Below are 23,955 nucleotides of genomic sequence, written 5' to 3'. Positions count from 1 at the left end.
CTCTCTCTCTCTCTCTCTCTCTCTCTCTCTCTCTCTCTCTCTCTCTCTCTCTCTCTCTCTCTCTCTCTCTCTCTCTCTCTCTCTCTCTCTCTCTCTCTCTCTCTCTCTCTCTCTCTCTCTCTCTCTCTCTCTCTCGTACTCTCTCTCTCTCTCTCTCTCTCTCTCTCTCTCTCTCTCTCTCTCTCTCTCTCTCTCTCTCTTAAAATACCTGAAGTAAGGCTGGAAAGAGGATGGACTCAGGCTCTTTTCAGTGGTGCGCAGTGACTGGATTAGAGGCAATGGCTGCCAACTCAAACAAAAGAGGCTCTGTTTGAGCATGAGGAAACACTTTATTGCAGCAAGGGTGACCGAACACTGCCACAGGTTGACCAGAGAGTTTGAGGAGACTTCCTCCTTGGATATGCTCAGAAGCATTCTGGGCATCACCCTGTGTGAACAGCTATAGGTGGTGCCTGCTTGAGCAGCAGGGTTGGGTGACATAGCCCCAAGAGGTCCCAACAACCTCAACCATTCTGTCACCTATGAATGCTATTTAAATCTAAGAATCATGGGTTAAGTAAGTTACATTAGAGCTTAAGCAGAGTGGAAACTTGACTCCTATGTGTTCTTCAGAAGTAATTATTAGGGTAAAGATGAAACATAATTACTAGAAAGGCTGAAGTAGCCACCTCGCTAAGCAAGAATCTCAAATGTATGCGTACACAGAAAGTTTAGATGTGGCTGGAATTTCTCAGAGTAAAATAAGAATAATACTTGTACGTGGTTACAGAATATATACTTATTTTAATATAGTAGTGGTTTATTTCATTAAAGCTAGAAAACAGTCTAAATATTTCTGATTTTCTATATAGCATTTTCTCAATTGAGGAATCTGTGTCAATGATACTTACTAAAGATTGCTATTTTGAAGGTGACGTGGCAGTGAAAATGTTGAATGTTACAGCACCCACACCTCAACAGTTACAGGCTTTCAAAAATGAAGTAGGAGTGCTCAGGTAAGAATATTTTTGGTATGAAATAATCTGTGTAGATATATGTTTCTGTAATGATTGAGTTTCATATTTCCATTACATCACAGTGGTCTTATTTCTTAATTATGATGATTTGGGTAGAAAATACAACTTACTATTTTAAAACATTTCTTTATATCCACTGCTTTGTATCCACGTGTTTTTGTCTGTAGACTGATGTTACTGAGTATATGGTATATATCCAAGCACTCAAGACAAGTCTGTGTTTTACTGTTGTAGTACCCATAGGACAGTAAACTTACGCATGAAGTTTTGGACCTTTGCTCTCTTCCAAGTTTTGAGATTGAAGGAGCGTATAACTGATTGTTCTTTTCTAGCCATAGCTCTGCCCATGTCTTCCGTTGTTTTGTAGCAGCATTGACTCATCCCTGATTTTTTTTTAAATGTCTATTTCATAGTCACTTCTTGATTTTATTTTCTCTTGTCTACTGCTTGAAATTTCTTAGGTAAAGTATTTGTTTTGCGTTCAGTTCTTAACAGAGAATCTATCAACACTATACCATATTTACTGGGGAAGACCATTACCATCCAATTACAATCTTGAGTATAATTCTGTTTTAAGAAGCAAAATAGAAAGGAGCTTTTTGGCTTTGGTAAATTCACATGTTGAGATGGATGCCTGTCCTGGAGAAGGGTCCACATCACATCTATCTCCATCCTTATTTGTATGCTGGCTCCATAGAGAATAAAATGTTGTTATCAAACAAAGTGCTAATTAAAAATGAAGTCTTGCCAAAGAGGTGTGTTTGTTGGTGTCTGACTTTCTGGAAGTCTGTGAGTCTGAAATTTCATTTTGAAGGTCTCCCTGATGGGCAGCAACATCTCATAGCTGAACTAGTGTTACATGCCCAGACCTGCCTTCAAACAATCACTGTCCCACGTAGACTTCGTGGTGATGGCATCTTCTGAGCATTTCTATTCTAAGCTGCTTTCAAAATCAAGAAGAAGCAGTGCTTGCTCCAAAATAGCTATTCCATGTTGATGAAGGCTAAAGACTGAAATCATTCATTAGGCTCAATATAGAAACAGATTATCCTAAGGAGATAACACTGACCAAGAACTTCAATTTGGAAAGATGCATTTAGTTCTGTCTGGTTCTTGTTGTTTGTTTGCTTTTTATCAATTTCCTCCTGAGTTTTATATATATAACACACACATACACATACACATATATATATGTATCTTATATATACGTGTGGTTTTGTTTTTTTTCCAATAGGAAAACACGGCATGTGAATATCCTACTTTTTATGGGTTATTCAACAAAACCTCAGTTGGCTATTGTTACACAGTGGTGTGAGGGGTCCAGCTTATATCACCATCTGCACATAATTGAGACCAAATTTGAAATGATCAAACTAATTGATATTGCACGACAGACTGCACAAGGCATGGAGTAAGTATCATATGATTTGTTTGCAAATGATTGTTGGGACCCTGTCCACATACTTCCTGCATTCTAGGCTGTCTGCTCAGTCTACCAAGCCCAGAATCTTGCAGTAATCAAAGTATTTGGTGAAGTGTTTAGACCAGTGGAATAGTTTTTGTGCTCTTTTCTCTGGAACATAGAGAAATACATGCCATCAAGTAATATGGTCTCTGAAAACAAAATGAAAGCTTAACCACGCTGTGATTATCTTTAATCTTGTGAGCAAAGATTTCTGCCCAAGTCTTTATGGTCTTCACAGTGCAAACAGTCTTAGGTTAGGAGATAAGACCCAGTTTAAAAAGAAACACTGTGTGAATGAAAGGGTAGAATGAAACATAAAATGAGGTTCTTCCAGCAGGTGTATGCCACTGATTGATTAAACAGAGCCATGGGAGACTCACTGCCTAATTTAGGCTTCGTCTATGCTGTGGGACAAGTACTCTTCTGCTGGAACTCTGCACTGCATTTATCTGACATGCAGTTTGGTCAATCTCTTTTCCAGTCCTATGCTAAAGAGCAGTCAGCTTCTTTCACAGGGGACACAGGCTGGAAAGCATGTATAGGTTCCACAATTTGGAAATACCTTGCCTGAGGTTGAGACTATCCCACAAAGTGTCATGACAGTCACCGTCAAGGCTAGGAAGCATGTCAACATGTCAAAAACTACTGAAATTCTTTTTTTTTGTTTCTGAATATTGACTTAATCAACTGAAAAGCAGAAGTTGGTGTGTAATTTGTTTCATTCTTCAGTAAGACCATGGTTAAGCTGGAAATCTAAGCTTTATTTTGTTTTTATTTTCTCCTGTGACTGTTGTAGGCATTGATGTGGGTACTGAAGCTTTCATGCCAAAAGTGTGCAGTTTGAATATCTACAGAATTTGTTTCAGTAACACAATAAACTTTGAGCTGTTGATTAGTGGAATAATATCTAACCCACTCGATCTGTCATGTTCTTTTTCAGTTATTTGCATGCCAAGTCAATCATCCACAGAGACCTCAAGAGTAATAGTATCCTTTTCCACAGATGTGATTGTAGAACCAGCATTCCTGGCTGTTTTTTTTTTCCTGCCAGAAATGTTCTTATTGAAAAGAACAGCTCATCATGTGTGATTATTTGTTGAGTTGAAATTTGGATGAGGAGGTGTAATATGATTATTAGGAAAGTAATGCTTACATTAATCTGTTTTAAAGAACATAATTCCTGTAGAAATAATATATTTAATATAATATAGTGGATTTCAGAATGTAACATGATTAGCCTTTTCATTTTACTTTTAAATATTCTTTTCTTTTGTAAAAACATATTTTGCTGTCTGTACATTGCATCCCTTGGTTGTTTTGTTTGACCACTAATGTATAGCAGAATTTCTTGATTTTTTTCTTCAGCATGCCAATGAACTATTCTAAGCAAGATACTGAAAGCAATTTCAAACTTCTGTTGGGAGCTATTGCATGTTTAGAATGCCTTTGCCTGTTGAACATCTGATAAATACTACTCTTAACTGCCAAAATAGCTTATACACTGGCTGGCTCAGCTTGTGCCTACCTGATTCCAGCAGGCACAGGTAACCCGTTGAACCCCATTTGTGCTGGTGATTGGGGGCTGCAATTATTCCTCATGAACAGGGAATTCCCACCAAGTGTGAGTCACAAACTCGTATTGACTTAAGTCCCTGTATGTTGCTGTGATTCCAAGAACATAGCAAAGTTTGTTGTAGTTTCAGAAAGATTTTTTACATTGTTGATTTCTGCCTGTGATGAAAGATTTCACCAGATTGACTAGTGGAGTATTTGCAGCTCCTAGTATTCGAGCATTTGGCATTTAAAGAAAGTCATCTGGGTGACAGTCTGTTCAACACCAGCTCAGTCATTACATGTATAACCCTGAACTACCATAATCCATTATCCCAACTGCCTAGAACTTGTATTATATGATAACTTTATTTAATGGTGGTGAATGGTTAAAACTGTTGCATTTCAAATTGCACATTTGTAGCCGTTTATTGTTTTTTGTAGGACAGGACCAGTGTGGTTTGTTTGCTTTCCCTTAACATTTATCCCTTAGATATTTTTCTTCATGAAGACCTCACAGTGAAAATAGGTGACTTTGGTCTGGCTACAGTGAAATCACGATGGAGTGGATCTCATCAATTTGAACAGTTATCTGGATCGATTCTATGGATGGTAAGTAAAGGGGAAGTGGTATATTCATTGTAACTGATTTAATTGCCTTTGGTAAAGCTTCATAAGACTATCCTTCCCGTGCGTGGACACGTGCAAGCCATATGAGGCTGGAAAGACCAGAAACACATAGTACTAAATAAGTTCTTGTCAATTTTTCTTTAACTATGTGTTTTCCAGGAGTCAGCAAAAAACCTTCAGTGTCTACTTTCATTGTTCTGAGGGCTAAACTGACAGGACAGTTTTGCGTAAGGAAAAAGGGCACGATCAATCCAGGGCTGAGGAGGATGTTCTGTCATAGTTCAATAAGGGGATCACCAAATTAAAAAGAACCAATGGACTCATGTCAGCAGACGCTTTTATAGAGCCCAGTAATGTGGACTCTAATACAGAAACCCAGCCGTGAGGGGGGGCCTTGCACCTGTTACACTCTGGAAATGTCCATATCATGTTTCCGCTATGCAAGGTACAGTCTGACGTGGTGAAATAAAACCTAACTGTTTCCTTTTTATGATACAGGCACCAGAAGTGATCAGGATGCAAGACAAAAACCCATATAGCTTTCAGTCAGATGTGTATGCGTTTGGGATTGTGCTTTATGAACTGATGACTGGACAGTTACCATACTCAAACATCAACAACAGAGACCAGGTAAAGAGAGCATGGGCTTGGGAAGAGACTGCTTGTAATCAGCAGTGGCCTGAACCAGACTGATGTAACTCTGTGAAGTGACTATTCTGTTGTTTCGTGTACTTCATTTATTGGTTGACTCTGATGTTCTGAGATGACGTTTCTACATTATTTTTTTTTTTAGATCTGCCTCAGCCACACAGCACCAATTTACGCACTTTTCTTGTAGTTTTTTTTTTTTTCTTTTGTTCTTTTTTACTTCAAGTATAGATTTTCATATTCTGAGCTGGTTGCCAGGATACTTATTAGGAAGAGAGCAGGTTACTTAATAGTTAGTTTAGAATAGTTCTGCAAAGGAGAAATAATTCTCCGTATGTTCAGTTATTCCTCTTTCTTTTTTTGCCTCCTGAATTGCACTGAGTAATAGTTCAGGAACAGGACTGACAAAATGGATTTAACTGAATGCTTTATATTCATTTCAATCTCAAGAAATGCATGAACCATCTAATTGAATTTCAGGGTATCAACATTTCTCAAAGTCTCCTTGATGAAGTGCATGACTTTCCAGAGTGTGAATCCTGTAAGAAGATTACTTAATTGTGAACAAATCTTCTATAAGTTTAATGATACTCCACACCTATTACATGTTTCAGTAGGCTAGACGTGTTTGGGAAGGCTTGTCTGATTTATTATTTCTCTGTCTAATCTGAAAATAAGATCTATGCATCAAGACCTTTGGTGTAAGCTATTCCTTAGCTGCCTAGTGATGTATTTATGTTTTATCTGTGTCCACATCCCTTGTTTTTTCACTGTCAGTACTTGAGAATTGCAACCATAGCAACATTCATGTGTGAATGCCATTTTATAAGGCTGCTTCCATATTTGTCAGAACACTTCATTCCAATTCATCAGATTTGGAGCGACTCCCTTTTTTCTTTTTTTTTTTCTTTTTTCTTTTTTCTTTTTTTCTTTTTTCTTTTTTTTCTTTTTTTTCTTTTTTTCTTTTTTTCTTTTTTTCTTTTTTCTCTTTCTCTTTCTCTTTCTTTTTTTCCCTTTTAAACCAAGGGAAGCATTGAGATTCCTGGCTTACATGGTTGTAACCTTCTAGAAGCAATTTTTCTTTTACCTTTTGAGTCATGAACCCAATGATATGGGTACCTGCAGTTAAGAGCTGAAACAAATTTTAAATTGCAGGTGAAGCCAACATAAAAAATGCAATCTTGTTTCGTAATTTTTTTTCTCTATCTTTAAAAGAGATGCAAACATTGACTGCTCTCTGTTGGTGCTTTTACGTAGCAGATGCTGTGTCACAACTGACATTCTTAATGAGCAAAGTATCATTCTTGTTGTGCCTTCTGGAATTTTTCTGACTTTTATAGATTTTTATAGATGGGTTAGGTCTCTTACTGTTGTGATAATCTTTTTCTGATTACTAATAAAATAAAAAATAATCCCTACATTACATAAGCAGTGCATCAGAAACAAAAATGGCGATAATTTCTGAATAATTTTCAGTGAGGTAGTGTAATTATGTAGAAAACTGTACCTGCTATATGACAATAATTCTCACTGCAACAAGGTGAGGGATGAGGTAGAAAAACCTTTACTATTAACGTTTGCTCTGATACTTGGGAATTCCTGATGAAACCATATGGGAGATCTGTTCTCTCTCTTAATGCAAACACAGATGCATCTGAATCAGAAAGTTGAAAAAGGACTATGGTAGTGTTAGTATAAACAGCATATATATCTTGCTTGAGATTGTTTTTTATTGTTGTTTTGTTTTTTGCCACTGTCAAGATATGAAATAGTTATACTTTGTTAAAAAATAAGGCATAATACACCTGCTGGCTCTGTCTCACTGTTCAGAAAAGGTAGTGATTATCTCCTGCAGCATGAATGGATCTTTGAGAAGCTGGTTTGAAAGGGCTTTTTAGTCAGCATGACTGTAGCACTCAAACTGCATTCGTTTTTACCGTGGTTTGACATGATGATGTTTTGTGAGTTCTTAATGTGTCCAAAAGAACATGAACCAAATTTGTACTTTGTTTTCCTGCTTGCTATTAATTTACTTCATTCTATGCTTAAATTTTATCCTTAGGTGAAATGTAAGTCTTCTGCATTAGTTACTGTAAAAAATGTAAAGCCTGTGTCTACCTGAAACATCAAATAGGCCAGTAATACTTAGTTTTTGCAAAGGAGTGGGGCAGAGTCTTTGAGGGGGAGGGAGGAGGCTAAGGAGGGGTGAGAAGTTGATCATTATTAATAAGCTTTCATGATGGAAAAGCAAATGAAGGAATTTATTCGCAGAAGGTAAGGGCTTTTTATTTTTTAATATCTTAAGTCCATGAGTTTCTTAAAATACCTTTCAGTGTGAACTTGCAGTTTACTTTTCTAGAATCATAAAACCACAGAATGGCTTAGGTTGGAAAGGACCTTAAAAGCCACCCAGCCCCAACCTCCCTGCCATGGGCAGGGCTGCCACCCACAAGCTCAGGCTGCCCAGGGCCTAATCCAACCTGGCCTTGAGCTCCTCCAAGGATGGAGTGTTCAATGAATAAAACAGACTATTTATTTTTAGGAACTGTGTTCCAACCACAGTTGCTTATTCTTGTTTTATAACAGTTTTTGGCTCCGAAGAACAGTTCTTTTGATGGTTATTGCTATAAATAGTAACCATTTAATAGCGCTCATGTTTCCTATCAATCTCCCATAGAAGAGAAGGAGGAGGAGAAGTCTAATTTCTTCTCTGTGCTGAGTAGGTTAGCTAACATTACTCGAACAAACTTGGCCATTTCAATTTCAGATCCTGTTCCTTGGGAGCAGAAAATTTGCTGCTGGAAATAAAATAGTCTAGCAAAAAATGTTCATCTTTTTTTGTTGTTGTTCTTACTGTTTACCTTATGAGCTTATCTTCTTCTCTCTTCATCTTTTTTCTTCTCTAAAATAAAGATAATTTTTATGGTGGGACGAGGATATCTATCTCCAGACCTCAGTAAAGTAAGAAGTAACTGTCCAAAAGCTATGAAGAGACTAATGGCGGAATGCTTGAAAAAGAAAAGAGATGAGAGACCTCTTTTTCCACAGGTGAGGAATGTTTCCCTTTTCTCAGTAGACTTTACAATCTGAATATAAAAAATGAAGATCACTTATGATTTCACTGATTAGTGCAGGTATTTTTTTTTTTTAGTGCTACACTAAGATTTCATAAGAGTTCTAGTTAGTTAGAGCTGTTTAATTAGAAATGTTCATTTACAGTTCAAAAAGCAGGTATTAATATGACTTACAATTAGCATTTATTTGCTGGAGAAAATTTCCTGGGAAATAGTGAAATTAATGATTGCAATTAGACACATGAATTAGAACTTGTTCTCTGAAATCTGTATGCTCCCTTCCTTCATGTCTCCTAGGCTTTATGAGAGGTGGCTGACATTTTTGTGATAAAACTTTATTTATCGTGCCTGCTGGGGAATTAAAAGCTTGGAACTGAAGGACCTTATTTTGTTGTGAATGTACCAAAGCACTTTAAAAAGAAAATTGAGCTCCACCTACTGGCTTTTTGGTGAATGGTTTTAGGGAGACAGCTTCCAAAGCTGTTTATTTGCAGTAATGATGAGTATGGGTACTAGTGCATGAAGAAGGAGGCACATAAAGGATAACTATGTTCCTAGCGCTTAAAGAGGAAAATCAGAATGTCCTTTTAGAGGAGAAAGAGGCAGTTTCTTCACAAAATGTCTTTTTCAGCTTATGAGAATATAAACACCAGAGTGAAATGCAGTCATCTATTTTTTAGTTTCTGTTTAAATTTGTGTATAATATATATATATATATATTATTTTTTTTTTTTCTTCATTAGTTGATAGTACGTACTGCCTTTGGTTTTAAGGTATTAGAGCAACTTGAAAACCATGGATTCAACCACTTGTTTTCTGCTTGTTTTTAGATTCTTGCCTCCATTGAGCTTCTGGCCCGGTCGTTGCCAAAAATTCACCGCAGTGCATCTGAGCCGTCACTAAACCGGGCTGGCTTCCAGACCGAGGATTTTAGTCTGTATGCTTGTGCTTCTCCAAAACGCCCATCCAAGCAGGGGGATACGGTGGGTTTCCAGTACACTGAAAAGAAATGTGAAAGAATGTGCCTGTTTGCTCATGTGCTGGTGTGTTCCTGTGTGTGCAACACATATGTACGTTCTCAGTTCCTACCAGCGACTTTTTAAGGTTTACTGAGGGAATGAAGACTCATTTCCTTACATGGGGCATTGAATGTCCAGAGCACGTCTGTGCTGGTAAGGAATGTCTTGGGAACAGCTGGCACAAGAAGAATTAGAAGGTTACTTAGAAGAGAAATGGGGAAAGTCACTTCAAAATAAGCAAAACTCTTCTAAAGATCATTGGCTGTCATTTTTTCCTGGTTTATTGATTAGAATTAGTTACTTAAGAGTATATTTATTGTTAATCTAGTCAAAAAACATATTTTTTTTCCGATTGAGGTCATTATTTATGAGCATAAGGCTTTAGATTTTTTTGTTAATAAAGCTACTCATATGTGGGAAACAGTTGGAGAACTGAACTTAGCTGCAAGGCTGAGTACAGTTTAAACTTCTTGCTGTTAGCAGAATTGAAGAGAAGCACATAGCCTCCAAAGAAAGACCATAGTGATGTGTGACTCTTCTGAAAGTTAAGGTTTTAAAATAGAGCTGTGTAGAGAATATCTCTTCTTGTAGAGGAGTGGTGGCTTGTTTGTTTGTTTTTTTTTTGTAGGGGGCTGGGTTTTTTGTTTTGTTTTAGTTTTTATTTTTTTCTTAATGCTCTGACTTGTCATAGTTTAGACCATCTCAAAGTGTTCTATTACAATGCAACACAGAAGAAATTCTGAATCTCTGCTTTTGCTGAGCTGCAAGAGTATTACTGGCAATGGCCCCTCTGCCTTTCAATTAGCAAGAACTTCACTTTTGAAATTAGAAAGAAAAAAAAATCAAGTCTGGAGCATAACCAAGTACTTCAAGAGAAAAAAGCTGCGAACACCCATAGCAGGAAAAGAAAACTTGAAAATTAGTTGTTTTCATGGAAATCAGTATTATACCATAAATTCTGCTAAGTTGAAATTTTTTAATACTGTTTATAATACTACAGCACGTACTTCAGTTCAGTGATTGTTTTTTTCACTTCCATATAAAGCTGCTAGTTTGACTAGAATTGAATCAGTTAGACTAGATATCTAACTGAGAAAGCTAGAAACCTTATCAAGATCCTGTCAGCTCACTTGAAAGATTTTATTTTTCTCTGGACCATTCCTGTGGAACAGATGAATCAGAGTACTGGTTCAGGTTACATCAGTTTTTGATGTCAGATACGAAAACAAGCAGTAATGTTATTAATGACTGTGTTCTTGCATATTTTGAAATTGTGTGGTTTTGTTTGTTTGAAACTGTTAAGCTGTTCATCTTTACAGATTCTTCTGCATCAGAAACAAGCTATTGCTGCTCTTGTTAGGACTTAAATGGCCAGAAATGTTCTTAATAGCTTCTGAATTGTGTACTTACAGGGGAAGCTTGCATGTTGCTGGAAATATGTTTTTGAAATGGATCAAGAAATTCCACAAAGGTTTTCCTTTCTGCTTCTTTTTGGAAACTGAGCCTTTTGAAATGGGAGAATTAAAGAGCTTACAGCAATGTAAGCAGTCTGTACGCTTTCTGGCCATGTTCTGATGGTCTTCTTAGCTTCTACTGTTACAACAGTTTTGGAACTAACTTTTCTCTTTATGTTAGCCAAGAAAATTCATCTGTTGAAATCTATCTCTTATGGAAATAGTTCTTAAGGATGCAAGTTGTTGCTGTTTTAGTAAATTTGTTTCCCAGCTTTCTGGTAACTTTGACAAGCCTATCTTAAAATGAAAACAGGATCTTTTTTATTTTTTATTTTGTCTTCTTACTATTTTTTTTATATTAGACAGTCCAGAGGAAGACTTCTCAATCTTTGGGATGTACTATTTAGTTCAGGCTGCAATGCTTATGTTAGTAAATAGCAAGAGGAGAGCTGCTGCATCTTCTGCAAAATCTAGAAATGCAGCATCCCATTTCACCACTCTGGGAGTAATAGAAAATGCATTGCTACCCTGCCCAGTCTGAATCTTTTTGTGTATGCCAGCTCAATTCAAGCAAATTATTCCTTGGGTTAGACTTCATTGTTAAAAACAGTTCTTCATTGCAATTCATATAATTTATGTCATCTTTCGACATGTTTTGTCCAATTTTCTTCTGTGTCATCACTGCATCAGAATTCTTCCTGTGTCAGTTGCTTTTGTTACACATCAAGTGCTTTGGGATCCATGATGATAACATAACCTTAGCTTCTTACTAAGCATTTTTGGAAGCCTAAAAAAAGTCTGGTTTTGTTGGTCATTATCTCAAATATAGGCTTTTAGGCATTTAACTTACGTAGTTTATGATTCTTGCTTCAATGAAATCCTAAGACATATATAGCATAGCAATATCTAAATACACCTGTGGATTTTGGTCATTGTTCTCAGAGTTGCAACTCAGTTCAGTTATGTTGTTTAGAAATGGATGCCTATTGGACCTGAAAACAGGTCTGTAATAAACCAGACTTGCTTGAACAGGTAATTTGTTCTATGCGGGATCCCTTTCTTCTTCTTCACATTGGAGTACTGAAACAAAATCTGTCTTGCTACCTTCTAGATGGACCAGATGTCTTAAATGCTGCTGCATTTAAGCTGCACCTTTGCTTCATATGCACTTCCATGTCAGACACTATTGTGTCAGAGTGCCCCTGTGCTGCCATCTGTCACATGGCAACAACATGTAATGCAATATTGGTGGGAAGGTTCAACCTCTACCGCTGTATCACCAACATAAAATTGGAGGCGTTGCTTCTGAAGCAACCCTTGAAGATAGATTTGGCCATCTATGTTCCTGATCTAGAGAAAGCTGTTACTGGTACCCACATTTTTTATATGTTCAATGTACATAATCCCATTATTAGATGCACATGTTACTTATTTGGTCACATATCAATTTGAGAGCAGGTTAACACCTCAGTTTTGAAAGGAGAGATTAGTTTAGCATTAGCTTGTCCCAATATCTTTTGCTAAGTCTTTATTTAAATGGGAGAAAATTCTGAAAATCAATTTTTAAAGGTACTATCCTGTCTCAAATACTTCCTGACTTCTGTTTTTCCATTGCCCTTTACTAATTAATGGTTCATCTTTTATCTTCTGAAATCCCTGTACAACTATTAAAAGCTGAATTATTACCAGAAATGGGCAGAAGGACAAGATGAGTAATGAGGGAGCAATCTCTTATTTATAAATTGATCTTTCATCAGCAGTTTAGGAAAGCAGATTGAGAAAATAAGTAGAGCATGTTTTGAAAGTGTAGCTAAGCATGAATGTCCTTCTTAAGTATTAGCCTTACTCGATACTCGATGACTTTTTTGTCCTTCTCTTAAAAGAAGAGAAGGATGGGAGGGGAAGGGAAGTACAAAAATTGAGGCACTACTACAAAATATTGTGAAGAGAATTAGGCGATTGGTGAAATGTGCCAAAGAGAAGGAAGCAACAATATCAAATAGTAAGTGTATTTTAGAGCAAGGGTTTTATGTTTTGGTAGAACAATGTGTTTTTTTTTTTTATTTTAAACAAAACAGAACAGGAGGAGGGAGTGGATTAGACTCATCATGAAGGTGTTTTGTCTTGTTTTTTATGCTATAATTATCGCCACAGACTATTAGGACACTCAGAGCTTGAGATTCATCACGGCTCTCTTACCTCAGACCTTGGTTGCGCTCCCTTCTCATCTCCTGTGAAGCATAGGGTCCTCTCCTCTCTCCCTACTTGCTTTCTCTTGCTTATATCTGCTATAACAGCTTTTCCTGCCAGACTCATAGATTCCCTTTCTTCCCTTTCCACATACAGGCTGCTGATCGTTTTCTTGATTCCCTTCTTTATAACATAAAACATTCCTTGGAATTAATGCTGCCACTCTAAGATTTTGTCTGTAGGTATGTTTCCAGTTTGTTTCCAGTATTCAAAATGAAACTCTTGAGAAAAATGAAAATAATTGCTCTTGAAAAAAGATGGAAGGACACCAAGCTATAGAGCAGTTGTTCGGATGTGATAGTGTTGCCACACTTCTGTTGGGTCTCTTGTGTCTGTTTCAGTCCTTTATTGTTAGATCTCTGAGGAGTCCTGTCAAGAAAGGGACATAAACTAACTTAAAATTTATGTGGAACCCAGCAAGAGGAAGTGATGTGTGCATTTCTTTTAATTCCACTGTAGAGTCCTTTTGTTGAGCATCTTTGCACACCCTGTAGAATGCAATTTCTGTGGGTGGCAGGGAGATTTTTTGGCTGAAGCACAGGATTAAGGAGATTACTATTACTTCTGTTCAAGATTCTGGTAACTTCTTAAGAACCTCAGACAGCAATTTTACTCTGTGCCGTATTCCTTCATCTCTGAAATGTGACTACCAGTCTGTTCAGTAGCGTGCTGAGACTAAAACTGCAGAGTTTCGTGAGATGATTGCATGTGAAAGAAACATGTAGAATTACAGCTTACTCAATAGTTCTGAAGTGAGCACAGGATTGTTTTATTTCTTGTGCTCCCTGTTTGTTAGTGAGGCCTAATTTCTGCTCTCAGAGTAAGTAGACACTCCTCACCAGTCTTCATTTTCCCATAGCAGTTTGCTATGTTGGTCTGTGTACCAGCTTCTAGCATCCTTTAGTGTGAGTTTAATTTTAAGGCACTTTACTATATATAGTCTTTAAAGGTTAATGGGTGTGTCAAACAGTTTTTTCTACTAAACCAGCTTTATACCAGGATGGAAAGTAGTTTGCAGTCTGATGCATTTATTGCAATTGTTGCTTCTCAGGAGGATATGTGCAATAGGGAGTTGAAAGTGAAATTTAATTGACATGTTTTACTTTTAAATGCATGATGAAGTTGTCTCTGCTTGATCTTACTGCCTCTGTCCTGGGAAGAATGGGTATAGCTTGCTTTCAGGAAACTCTTTTTCAGTAAAACATGTTGGGTCTGTATTCAATGTTCTTTCTACTATGTTTCTTTTATGCTTTAATTTTAACAGTTTGCATTTTTAACATCTTTTATATTCAACCTAATGTTCAACTAGTCTGGAGAAAATCTCTGACCACCTCGTAACAGAAATCACTTTTTAAACCAAGCTCTTGTCCTCCCTCTACAGGAGAATTTGCAGCGTTCAAGTAGCCACAGCACCATGGCAGCACCCACTCTGTTATTTAAGTCTTGTGTTCCTACCGTTTCTTAACATCAAAACTCTATTCTGCTCCGACAAACCTAAAGTAATTTAGAAAAGATATCCATAAGCTTAAAAGTGGAGCGGAATGGAACTGCCAGTCCAACACAATGGGAAAAAGTACCTTTTTAGGAACCAGAATACTCCGCTGCCAGTGTTCCTCCTTCAACACAAAACACCACGTGCATTCGGATACCCGCAGTGGCTGCCTGAGCCGTTGGCATCATTCCCAGGAGAGAGGAGAGGGCGCTCATGGTTTGACTTTGGTGCTCAGGCATGAGGGGATGGAGCTGCTGCTGCAAATTAGGAGACTTGCTTTGGATGGTCTGCCGGTCAGCTTTCTCCCTCTAACAACGTATCATCAGAGGCTGAATATCTGATGAGTGCTAATTAAAAGAATCATCCTTTGTTCTTATCTCTTTTCCTGGTGTACTCACTGGTTTGTGGACAATGCAGTATCCCCTTTTCATTGTATTAGAATGTCAAACGCCTAATTTTATCTAAATTTTTGGGTTCTATTCCAGTAAAATTGAAAAGTAAGGGGTAGTGGGAGCTGGAGATGGTGTTACTTTGAAGGCGAAGAGATTCATCTGAAGGAAAAGGGGATGCTGCTGCACTTTTTTTCAGATTTACTTTATCACTTCCTCAAAAAACAAACAACAACCACCAACCTTAACCTTTTCCTTTTCCATTATGTTCTTGGTGTGTGCATATATAACATCTTTTAGAAGGGTTACGTAGATCCTTCTTTTGTTGGTCCAGCAACAAACTGAAGTTAAAAAAAAAAAATGTAGCGAGATTGTCCTTTTTTTTCTTTGTATCATATGATACAGTATATTTATCAAAGATGCTACCGCAGCATCTGAAGTCTGTAAATTCCTGATACAGGCTGTGAATGGTGTATGTACCTACTTTAAAAGTTTTATTTTAAATGAGGGTGCAGGTTAATGCCAGGTACCTTACCAATATGTAATGTTTTCATAATTGAGGAAAAAAGTTCTCAGGTTGAATTGAATACAAATACAGAACCCCCTAGAATTAGACATTCCATAAATTGTTTTGGTACTTTCAGGAGCTGTTTTTTTTTGTTGTTGTTGTTGGTTTGTTTTGTTTTGTTTAAAAAAAAAAAAAAAAAGGAATTTTTATCCTGTTAACTAAACGTCCTCTGATAAGTGTGTGTGTAAATGTGGAGCGTCTTGTCCTCATGGCAAGTTGTGCGATCAAAACAAAACGGTACTTGCTGGATCCACGCTGGTTACTTCTCACATTGCTTCCTTCCCTGTGATCTCCTTCCCTTCCGTTTGTCTTTCCCTTTTGTACTCTTTGCAAACTAGGATGATGGTGGCGGTATCTACTTCAGAGTGTTCTGTTTTCCTGTCCTCCAGTCCTGGTTTTCAAACGGTCGGTAGCTTTCTTACAAGTTACCCAGTCAGGGAAAATAACTCATCCAATTCTGCACATTGTTTACCTCTAGTAGAATATCTTGTGATGTGATCTGTTTGCGGAGTTCTCTGGTATGTGGTATTACATGTAAATTATTTGTACAAAGGCAAGTCAGACCACATTGGAAAGAAATTCAAGCTCAGAAGTTTTCAGGACTTGATTCCCGTCTGTCCTGTACCACCCCACCTGAGGCAGGAGAACTGACCCACCTCTAGCTGGGAGGTTCCTGGGGAGAGGAGGATGTTAGTCAAAATCACGGCAAATAAATGAAGGAGTTAAATGTGTATAATGTGGTGTCCGTACTAAACTGTGTAAAGGGCGAGGACGCTGTCCTTCCCTTGCAAGGAGTTGGACTGTTCCTGTCTGCACAGCGCTGCTTCCAGGCTATGGGAGAAACACACATCCGTATTGGAATGTGTTTCTAAAGCCTCGGAGTTCTGCAGTGTTGCTGGTAGTCTGTTCTTTTTGTCAGTAAATATTTACTGGGGTTATAGGGACCCAACTAATCTGAAGTGGGAATTATAACTGAAATACTGTGTATTCATATTAATTCCACAAACATTAGCAAGACAGCAATAGTAAATGACTTAATAGTCACTACAAGAATGAAGCGATTCATGTTGATACATGAATAGAATCGACTTTGTGTACAGAATGCAATTTAAAAAAAAAAAAAGAAAAAGCACAATTTTTTTCTTGTCTGCTGTGGGTCTTCAGATGCTGTAAGGCTTTTCTCCTTATTGAGATTGGCAGGAACTTCCATAGTAGCAATAGCCACTTCCCGGTGCGGAGAAGCTGCTGAGGTGAGCGATGGTGAGGAGCCCAGGTGGAAGCGATGCAGGGCCGTGTGCTCAGCAGGCTGGGAGCGTGCCCAGGTGTGAGCTCCAGGAGGGCAAAGCCACCCCCGTGCGTTTTGTCAGCCCTTGTGTAAGCAGTGCCTGGTTTGTAAGTGTAGGGCATACTGGAAATTGATATTCTCTTGAAAGAAATTATTATCTGAGCGACTATGTACAGGTAGTTCAAGAGTCATTTGCTTCATAGAGCTTGTTAAAAGCCCTAGTTTCCTTCCACGAGGTCACGCTAGCAGAAAACTGCTAAAATATAACTGTTAGGAATTTCTTTGCTTAAAATGAACTTATTTTTGTGGAGATTCATTACCCATTAGTCTACAGTATGCTTCTTGAGCCCATAGGAAAAGCACAAGGAAAATTGCTCTCCTTGTCCATGCAAAGCACTTTATAAGTAACAGATGGTCTTTGTCTTGTTGGTTGTTTTCTTTCTTGGGGTTTCTTTGTTTTGTTTCTCTGTTTTGTTTGTTTTTATTTTTCCCTGAGGAATGTGCAAGTTGTTTGGCTGCTGTGTAGAGAAGTCATTGCAGGATGCGTTTCTCCTGGTTTTCATGTTTGTTTCCCCGTAGATTTTGTTTTCTCTTTAAGAGGTCCCGCGTAACACTCATGGAAACCTTTGGAAGAAATTTGGTTTGTAAATAATTGTAATTTTTTTTTTTTAAATCTTTCAAGAGTTGTAATGGATGTCTTGCATGCCATCAGAATCAGACTTAAAGTTGCCCCGAAGATGTTTAGTGAATGCAGAGATGAGTAGACAAGAACTGGGGATCCTGTGTAGCAGTGGAATGCAGGAAATAAATTGAAATGAAATGACAAATAGATTCATGCCAATTGCACCAAATTTTTTCTGCTTTTCTATGGCGTCCCAAACACGAACACGTGCCGTAGTGTGGGAAATGATAGTGTGTATTTTGTGTGCATATGTTGGGACAAACATCTAGACAGTCGCGTTGCTTTCAGCACTGCAATATCTAATAAGTTTTCAAAACTACCAGTATCCAGTCCCAGCTACTCACAGGGTCTTTATTCACCACACACACCTTTCCCTCTGCCTTTCCAAACAGTTAGAAGAGACTTGTTACATCTCCCTTTTCAGCAAATGACTGTTTCCTATGGTGTATTTGCTGGAACTGGAACACTGGCGAGGCATAAGCCAAAAAGTATCAGCAAAAGGCCTTGTTATTTTCAAAGTAATTTCTGCATGAATTAATCCTATATGTTTTTTTTAATTATTCTTTAAATTCATGCATTAAAAATTCAATTCATAAATTAAACCATTAAATGAATCCCCTCTATTTTTCAATTTATGCATACCAAAAAGTCTTTTCTTGTACTGGAATGCTTTAGTAGCTGATGGTGATGCAGAACATTTGAGGCCTCACAGAGCCATCTTGTTGTGGCCTCTCAGAATTGCCTGGACTAGTATGTGCTCATTGGAGGCAGAATTTGGCCTTTATGACATAAAATGAATGAAATGCTGGCTGTTGATAAATACCATGAATTCCACAAACAAGGGAGAGGAAAGAAACACCAGAGGTTGTTCATAAATAGGATTTTTTCTGTGTGTGCCTCCAGTGTTTTGCAGAGTATTTGGAGAAGCCAGATCCTCAGAAACCCTACAATCAGCTGTATGTTAAGGTTCTGATAACTGAAGGGGCTAGATTTAGGGAAGAAGCGTGTAGACATTTCACACCTTTACCGCCTATAAATGTAATTCCTTTCTTGACTGCGAGTACAACATGCGTAGCACAAACTATCCGTAGTACTGTAGACAACATGTCTTCTGTCTGTTGAAAAACGTTTCACCGGTAGCACAATATGGCAGGCAAAGCTTGTAGGTACAATCAAGTTCACTGAAAAATCAGTTGCATAAATGGACTGCTGTGGCATCACTTTGAAGGTGCTGGGTTTTCTGTTCTTCGTTTTATGTAGAAGTTCATGAAACAAACTCTTGTTTACTGCAGCCATGTTAAATGTGTGCTTGCACTCCACGTTTGTTTTGGCAGACATTTTAAATATCTTTTGGCATTGCTTCATTACTTCTTACCTAGAAAATGAAGTCATTGAAAAAGCAGAGCAATGATGCTAACATAAAAGCTACTAAGTCAGCATGAAGACAGCACTAAATAATTATGAAATTGTAGAGGATGCTTTTTAAAAACTGCAGAATATAGAGGATGCCAAGGGCAAATTCTATTTAAAACTGGCATGTACCTTTTCTTCAGAAAATAGAGCTACCGAGACCTTCTGTTAAATGGTTTACGTAAAGATCCCCCAGAAGAGTCTTTGCAGTTTGCCAAAATGATCATGTGCCTTCGCAACCTAAAAAGTACAACAGAATGTAAACCAGGTGCTTTGTAACCGGGGCAGTGGCTTTGGTTTACTTCTGATGCAGTAGTTTTGTATATAGCTGTTAATATAGATAGGCAGTTTGGAGTTGGTAAACTTCTATAAAGGAGCAAGGAGAGCAGGGAACATTCCCAAAAATGCCTACAATCATTTCGGAGCTAGGAGCTGAAGGATAGTAACTTGGTTACAGAGATTTGAAATCTGCTCTACTAAAAGTTAAATGAGGTTAATTTAAATTAAAAAATAAAGAAGCCCTCCTTTCCCTCCAGAGACATAAGGATCCTGTTAAAGAGAAGTAATATAAAGATTTGGAGAGGGCTGAAGTTATTATATGGTCATAGTATCTTAGAATGAGACAATAGGTGGACAATGAGAACTAAATTAGGAGAAATTGATGGCTAGTACTCATGTAATGAAATACAGTGAATTCCCTGGCCCTGAAAGTGCAACTAATTTTGTTCTATGGAATAGCAGCAGGCTTCCTTAGCTCTTCCTCAGGCCTCTTGCAGTTTCACAATGCAAAGTGTCATTGTGCAGTGATGCTGGGAGAAGATAAGGTACCTTGAAAGCTGAGGGACGGCCAGTGTGCCTGAGTCTGAGCTGTTCAGATTGCAGCCTGCTGCTCACTGAGGCTTCTGGCAGTACCTACATACTGGTGTCCTATTTGACCTGTTTGTCCGTAAGGATGAAAGAATGGATTTTGCTCTTAGTGCTTTTTCTTTTGCAGATCTTTTCCTTTTGTTTTTTTTTGGTGTCAGACTTTGGGCCTAACTGTAAGTGACAGAGTTATGTCTGAATGCACAGCCCATACAAATATCAGGCTGATTTTAACTTGTTCTTTGTTCCCTTTAGAAATCAAAGTATAATTTAAAAAAATGTTTTACTAACACTGCAGGAACTATCTGAAATTCTTTTACTGACCCCAAGTTCTGCACTAAAAGTATACGCAGAGACAGTGTTTTGTCTTTCTTAATACAAAATCACAAGGAAGTTACTTCCCTATTTTTTCCAACAGAAGGGAAATGATGGGAGCGTTCAGAACTTCTAAACTGCCTAGGTGTTTGCTTTATAGAGCGGCAGTGTGCTCAGCTCCTCCAATCCCTTTAAGAGCCAGCCGAGGCCTGTCCAGTCCTTTTGTCCAGCTTATGGCATTTGCAGCAGCTGTACTTCAGAATAAGCCTTGTGTGACATTGGCTTTGGAGTATCACAGAAAAGCAAAGGATCGTGTTCTTTTTCGTTTGGGTTTGGAAAATGCTTAATTTTTGTTTTGCTGAATGTCATTCTGTGTTGCATTTGTGTAATCACCATAGTTGAAAAGAGAATCTGTTTGTGAGCTTAATGGAACATAAGAAACGAAGCCCGCTGTCTGGGCACAGATGTTGGGTATGGGGTGCAAAATGGACCAAACTGGGGTGTTGGGTTATTTTGGGATGGTGGGGGATTGTGAGGGCATAATTTAAATTAAATTAACTCTGTCTAAAATAAAATGTAAGTGCAATAAATGTGCTTTTTTATTCAAAGCTGTGAACCTTTAGGGGTAAAAAAAAGAAAACAAAAATGCACATCATTCCTTCGTGAGCCTTGTGTCCTACCTGTCTCCTCTTCCTTCCCCACTCCACCCTTCTCAACTGACAGATACCCAGCAGCGGCCAACTTGCATGTGTTGGCAACCCAAATCACACTGCTGCTTTTCTTCCCATCTCAGCTGCTGGGACTGGGGAAAAGTCCTGCTCCCTGCTGCTTGCCACCCTTGAGACTCCTCTGGGAGCCCGTGCTGCTAGAGCAGGTCTGCAAGTGTTCAGGTAAGGGAGCCGGCCCGTCTGCTCCGCAGTCCCCCCAGCTGCCCATAGGGTTCCCCTGCCAGCCCTTTGCCCATGACTCCCCACCCTCCCGAAGCTCTCCTGGCGGCCTCCCAGGGCTGGACAGATGACACGTTAGCACCTGCAAAAAGTCATCGGTCATCAGCTGCCTCATTGGATCCCTGTTTCCCTCTGTCAAAACACAAGTGCAGACTGGCCGCTGTTGCCTTCCGTGACTCTGCCTTGTTTTGAAGGAGCAGGACCAGTTGTGCACTGGTTGCACTGTCTCTTTCTTACTTGAGCATGTGCTGCTTTTCCTAGGTTAGAAAGGTGCAGCAGTCTCGCTCGGGGTTCTGCAGGAGGCTTACTGCATACTTTTATTAAACAGGGATGGAAGGTGTTGCACTCAGTCGTTGGACCCTGTGGGGAAGTAAGAAAGGACTGGCACGTTTAAAGTTTATAGATAGAGAGATCTATATCCTTTAAACTTGATTATTTTTATATATAGTCAAGACATTGGCATTACCTCATAATACAGAGGCTTGTTTATGGGAGGCAAACTAATAAGGAGAGGAAAGGGAAAATCGTATGCAGATCTGATTTCTTTGTTTCTTAGTGCAATGAAACGTACGTCCCACCCATTTGAACTGTGCTAACACAACATTCCTTTCAGCTGTGTTTTGTTGACCACCAGAGGTTTGTGAGGGGCTTACGACGACAAAATAAAAGGTCCAGTCCAGTTACTTAAAAAAGCAATTGTGTTAGTAGATTTCCATAGCTGCTTTTTAAAAATCTTACAATGGAGTAATTGTTTGGAAACTTGTATTTATTTTCTAATTCATAACAAAATGTTTATTTTCAGTTTTCTGTTACATAGAAGGTCATGGCAACCCCCCCTTCTTTCCCTCTCGAGTCTCCCCTGTAATTGCCAATACAACTTATTTTTCTTGTTTGTTCCTTTCCCCTCTACTTTTGTTGTCCCTTCATTTGTATTTTGGAGTTTTTTCTCATGTAAATTTGTACAATGGGAAATATTGTCCAGTTTGGTTAGAGAGCATGGAGACTTAAAACATATTAAAATTTGATAGCTGAATTCAGATTAAAGAAAACTATTTCTGTGTAAAGTTATTTAAAGAACTCTGTATTATATAAAAGGCAAAAAGTTCTATGTACTTGATGTGAATATGAGAATACTGCTATAATAAAGATTGACTGCATGGAAAAGTCTGAAGGAGATTGTTTATCGGGTCATTCTCAAGTCACTCTCTTCACGGTGTTCCACAGGTAATTTAATAGAAGTTTATTTCTGTATGGTTAGTTTGGAACATAAATCTGGCCATATATGAAGGGGGGACCTAGAGAGTAACCCACCTCCATTTGTTTTCCTTATGTGGGGGGGACACTGAGATGATCAGAGTGCTGGAGCATCTCTCCTATGAAGAAAGGTTGAGGGAACTGGAATTGTTTAGCTTGGAGAAAAGAAGGCTCCGGGGTGACCTCATTGTGGCCTTCCAGTACTTGAAGGGAGCGTATAAATAGGAGGGGCAATGGCTGTTTACATGGGTGGATAGTGATAGGACAAGGGGGAATGGTTTTAAACTGAGACAGGGTAGGTTTAGGTTAGATACTAGGAGGAAGTTTTTCACTCAGATGTTGGTGACGCACTGGAACAGGTTGCCCAGGGAAGTTGTGGATGCCCCATCCCTGGAGGCATTCAAGGCCAGGCTGGATGTGGCTCTGGGCTGCCTGGTGTGGTGACCACGCACACAGCAGGGGGGTTGAAACTAGATGATTATCGTGGTCCTTTTCAACTCAGGCCATTCTGTGGTTCTGTGATTCCTCAAATGCTGTTTTCAGCACATTTACTTCCCAGTATTAGTGCTGGATTTCTGTTACCTGAAGGAGATTCCCTCTCAACCTAAGGAGAGCTGGGCACACCTTCTCTTCTCCCTCGGGCAGCTGCACCTGCTCCTGAAGCAACTGCTACTACAAGCCTCAAGGTTGGTTTTTACGACAAGATTTCAATAAGAAATCTTCTAGAACTGTAGAAAAACTAATTTAAAGAATTTAGTTTTGCTGCCTCTTCTAGTGGCTGGCAGACACTCAGTGGTTAAATCCTTCCCTCCTGTGCATTCATGTGAGCTGTAAGTCACTGCCTGAACAAAAATGTATCACTTCAGTTAGAGGGGCACACTTTAAACGCTTCACAAGGATTAAATAGGCTCATTTGGACTCAAACACCCCAATTCTAGAGCTCTCAAAGAGAAGGAACGTGACATTTACAGCACTCAACAACACCACAGCTCAGCATTTGTCAACAGCTCACTTTATTGAGTCCAGGACAGCAGAGCAAAGCAGCAGTTCCAGGGCCTCCTTAGTTCCACACACCTGCAAGGAACTGAGTTGACTCCCGAGAACGTTCCGGCCAGTCCCTCCCACAGCCGAGAGCAGGGAAGACCCCAGCATCACCCCGCCGCCTTCAGCTGTAGCCGTTCAACACGGCACCTGGGAGAGACGGCGAGAGCGCAAAACCCGCCCCTACCTTCACCACTGCGACTGCGGCGCCTACTCGGCGTCGTCGGGCGGGATGCCGAGCTCCTCATCCGTCCAGGCCGAGGGGTCGGGGTACGGGAAATGGCCCTGCGCCACGACACGCCCTCAGATCCCGCCCCGGGCACGGACCCACCGCTCCCCGCCGCTACGCCGGGCCTTACCAGCACGCTGTCCGAGCTGTGCCAGAAGTGCCACAGGATCCAGAACCACATGAAACCGCTCAGTAGCTCGCTCCGCACCACCTGCGACCGCGTCAGCTCCGGGAACTGCCGGTATCGCGGCTCGATGTGCACGTCGCCTCCCGCACTGCAACAAACGCGCCGCCGCCGCCTCACTCCCGGCTCAGTCGTCCTCGCCCCGGCCCCGTCGCCCCCGTCCTCCCCGTTCCGCCCCACTCACTGCC

At 39.4% G+C, this 23,955-nt stretch overlaps 2 protein-coding genes across 2 annotated transcripts; one reads left to right on the top strand and one right to left on the bottom strand.

Moving 5' to 3' along the window:
- The first annotated feature begins 864 nt into the window (after positions 1-864).
- Positions 865-22,226, top strand: LOC104911504 (serine/threonine-protein kinase B-raf-like). The gene is made up of 8 exons (XM_010712816.3): positions 865-995; positions 2,251-2,427; positions 3,422-3,468; positions 4,526-4,644; positions 5,161-5,292; positions 8,224-8,358; positions 9,215-9,367; positions 14,489-22,226. Exons 1-8 carry the CDS (start codon positions 880-882, stop codon positions 14,570-14,572), a joined length of 963 nt encoding a protein of 320 aa, XP_010711118.2. The 5' UTR covers positions 865-879; the 3' UTR covers positions 14,573-22,226.
- A 1,077-nt stretch (positions 22,227-23,303) lies between these two features.
- Positions 23,304-23,947, bottom strand: NDUFB2 (NADH:ubiquinone oxidoreductase subunit B2; the record flags this gene model as incomplete). Its single annotated transcript, XM_019615581.1, has 3 exons — positions 23,304-23,387; positions 23,542-23,639; positions 23,714-23,947. Coding segments are annotated over 2 exons (309 nt in total), but the record flags the coding sequence as incomplete, so codon positions are not given.
- Between the last annotated feature and the right edge of the window lie 8 nt (positions 23,948-23,955).

The sequence above is a fragment of the Meleagris gallopavo genome, chromosome 1, assembly GCF_000146605.3.
Source record: "Meleagris gallopavo isolate NT-WF06-2002-E0010 breed Aviagen turkey brand Nicholas breeding stock chromosome 1, Turkey_5.1, whole genome shotgun sequence".
In the NCBI taxonomy this organism is placed as follows: domain Eukaryota; kingdom Metazoa; phylum Chordata; class Aves; order Galliformes; family Phasianidae; genus Meleagris; species Meleagris gallopavo.
Note: the sequence above shows the minus strand (reverse complement) of the source record. Positions and strands in the feature narration are given on the sequence as shown.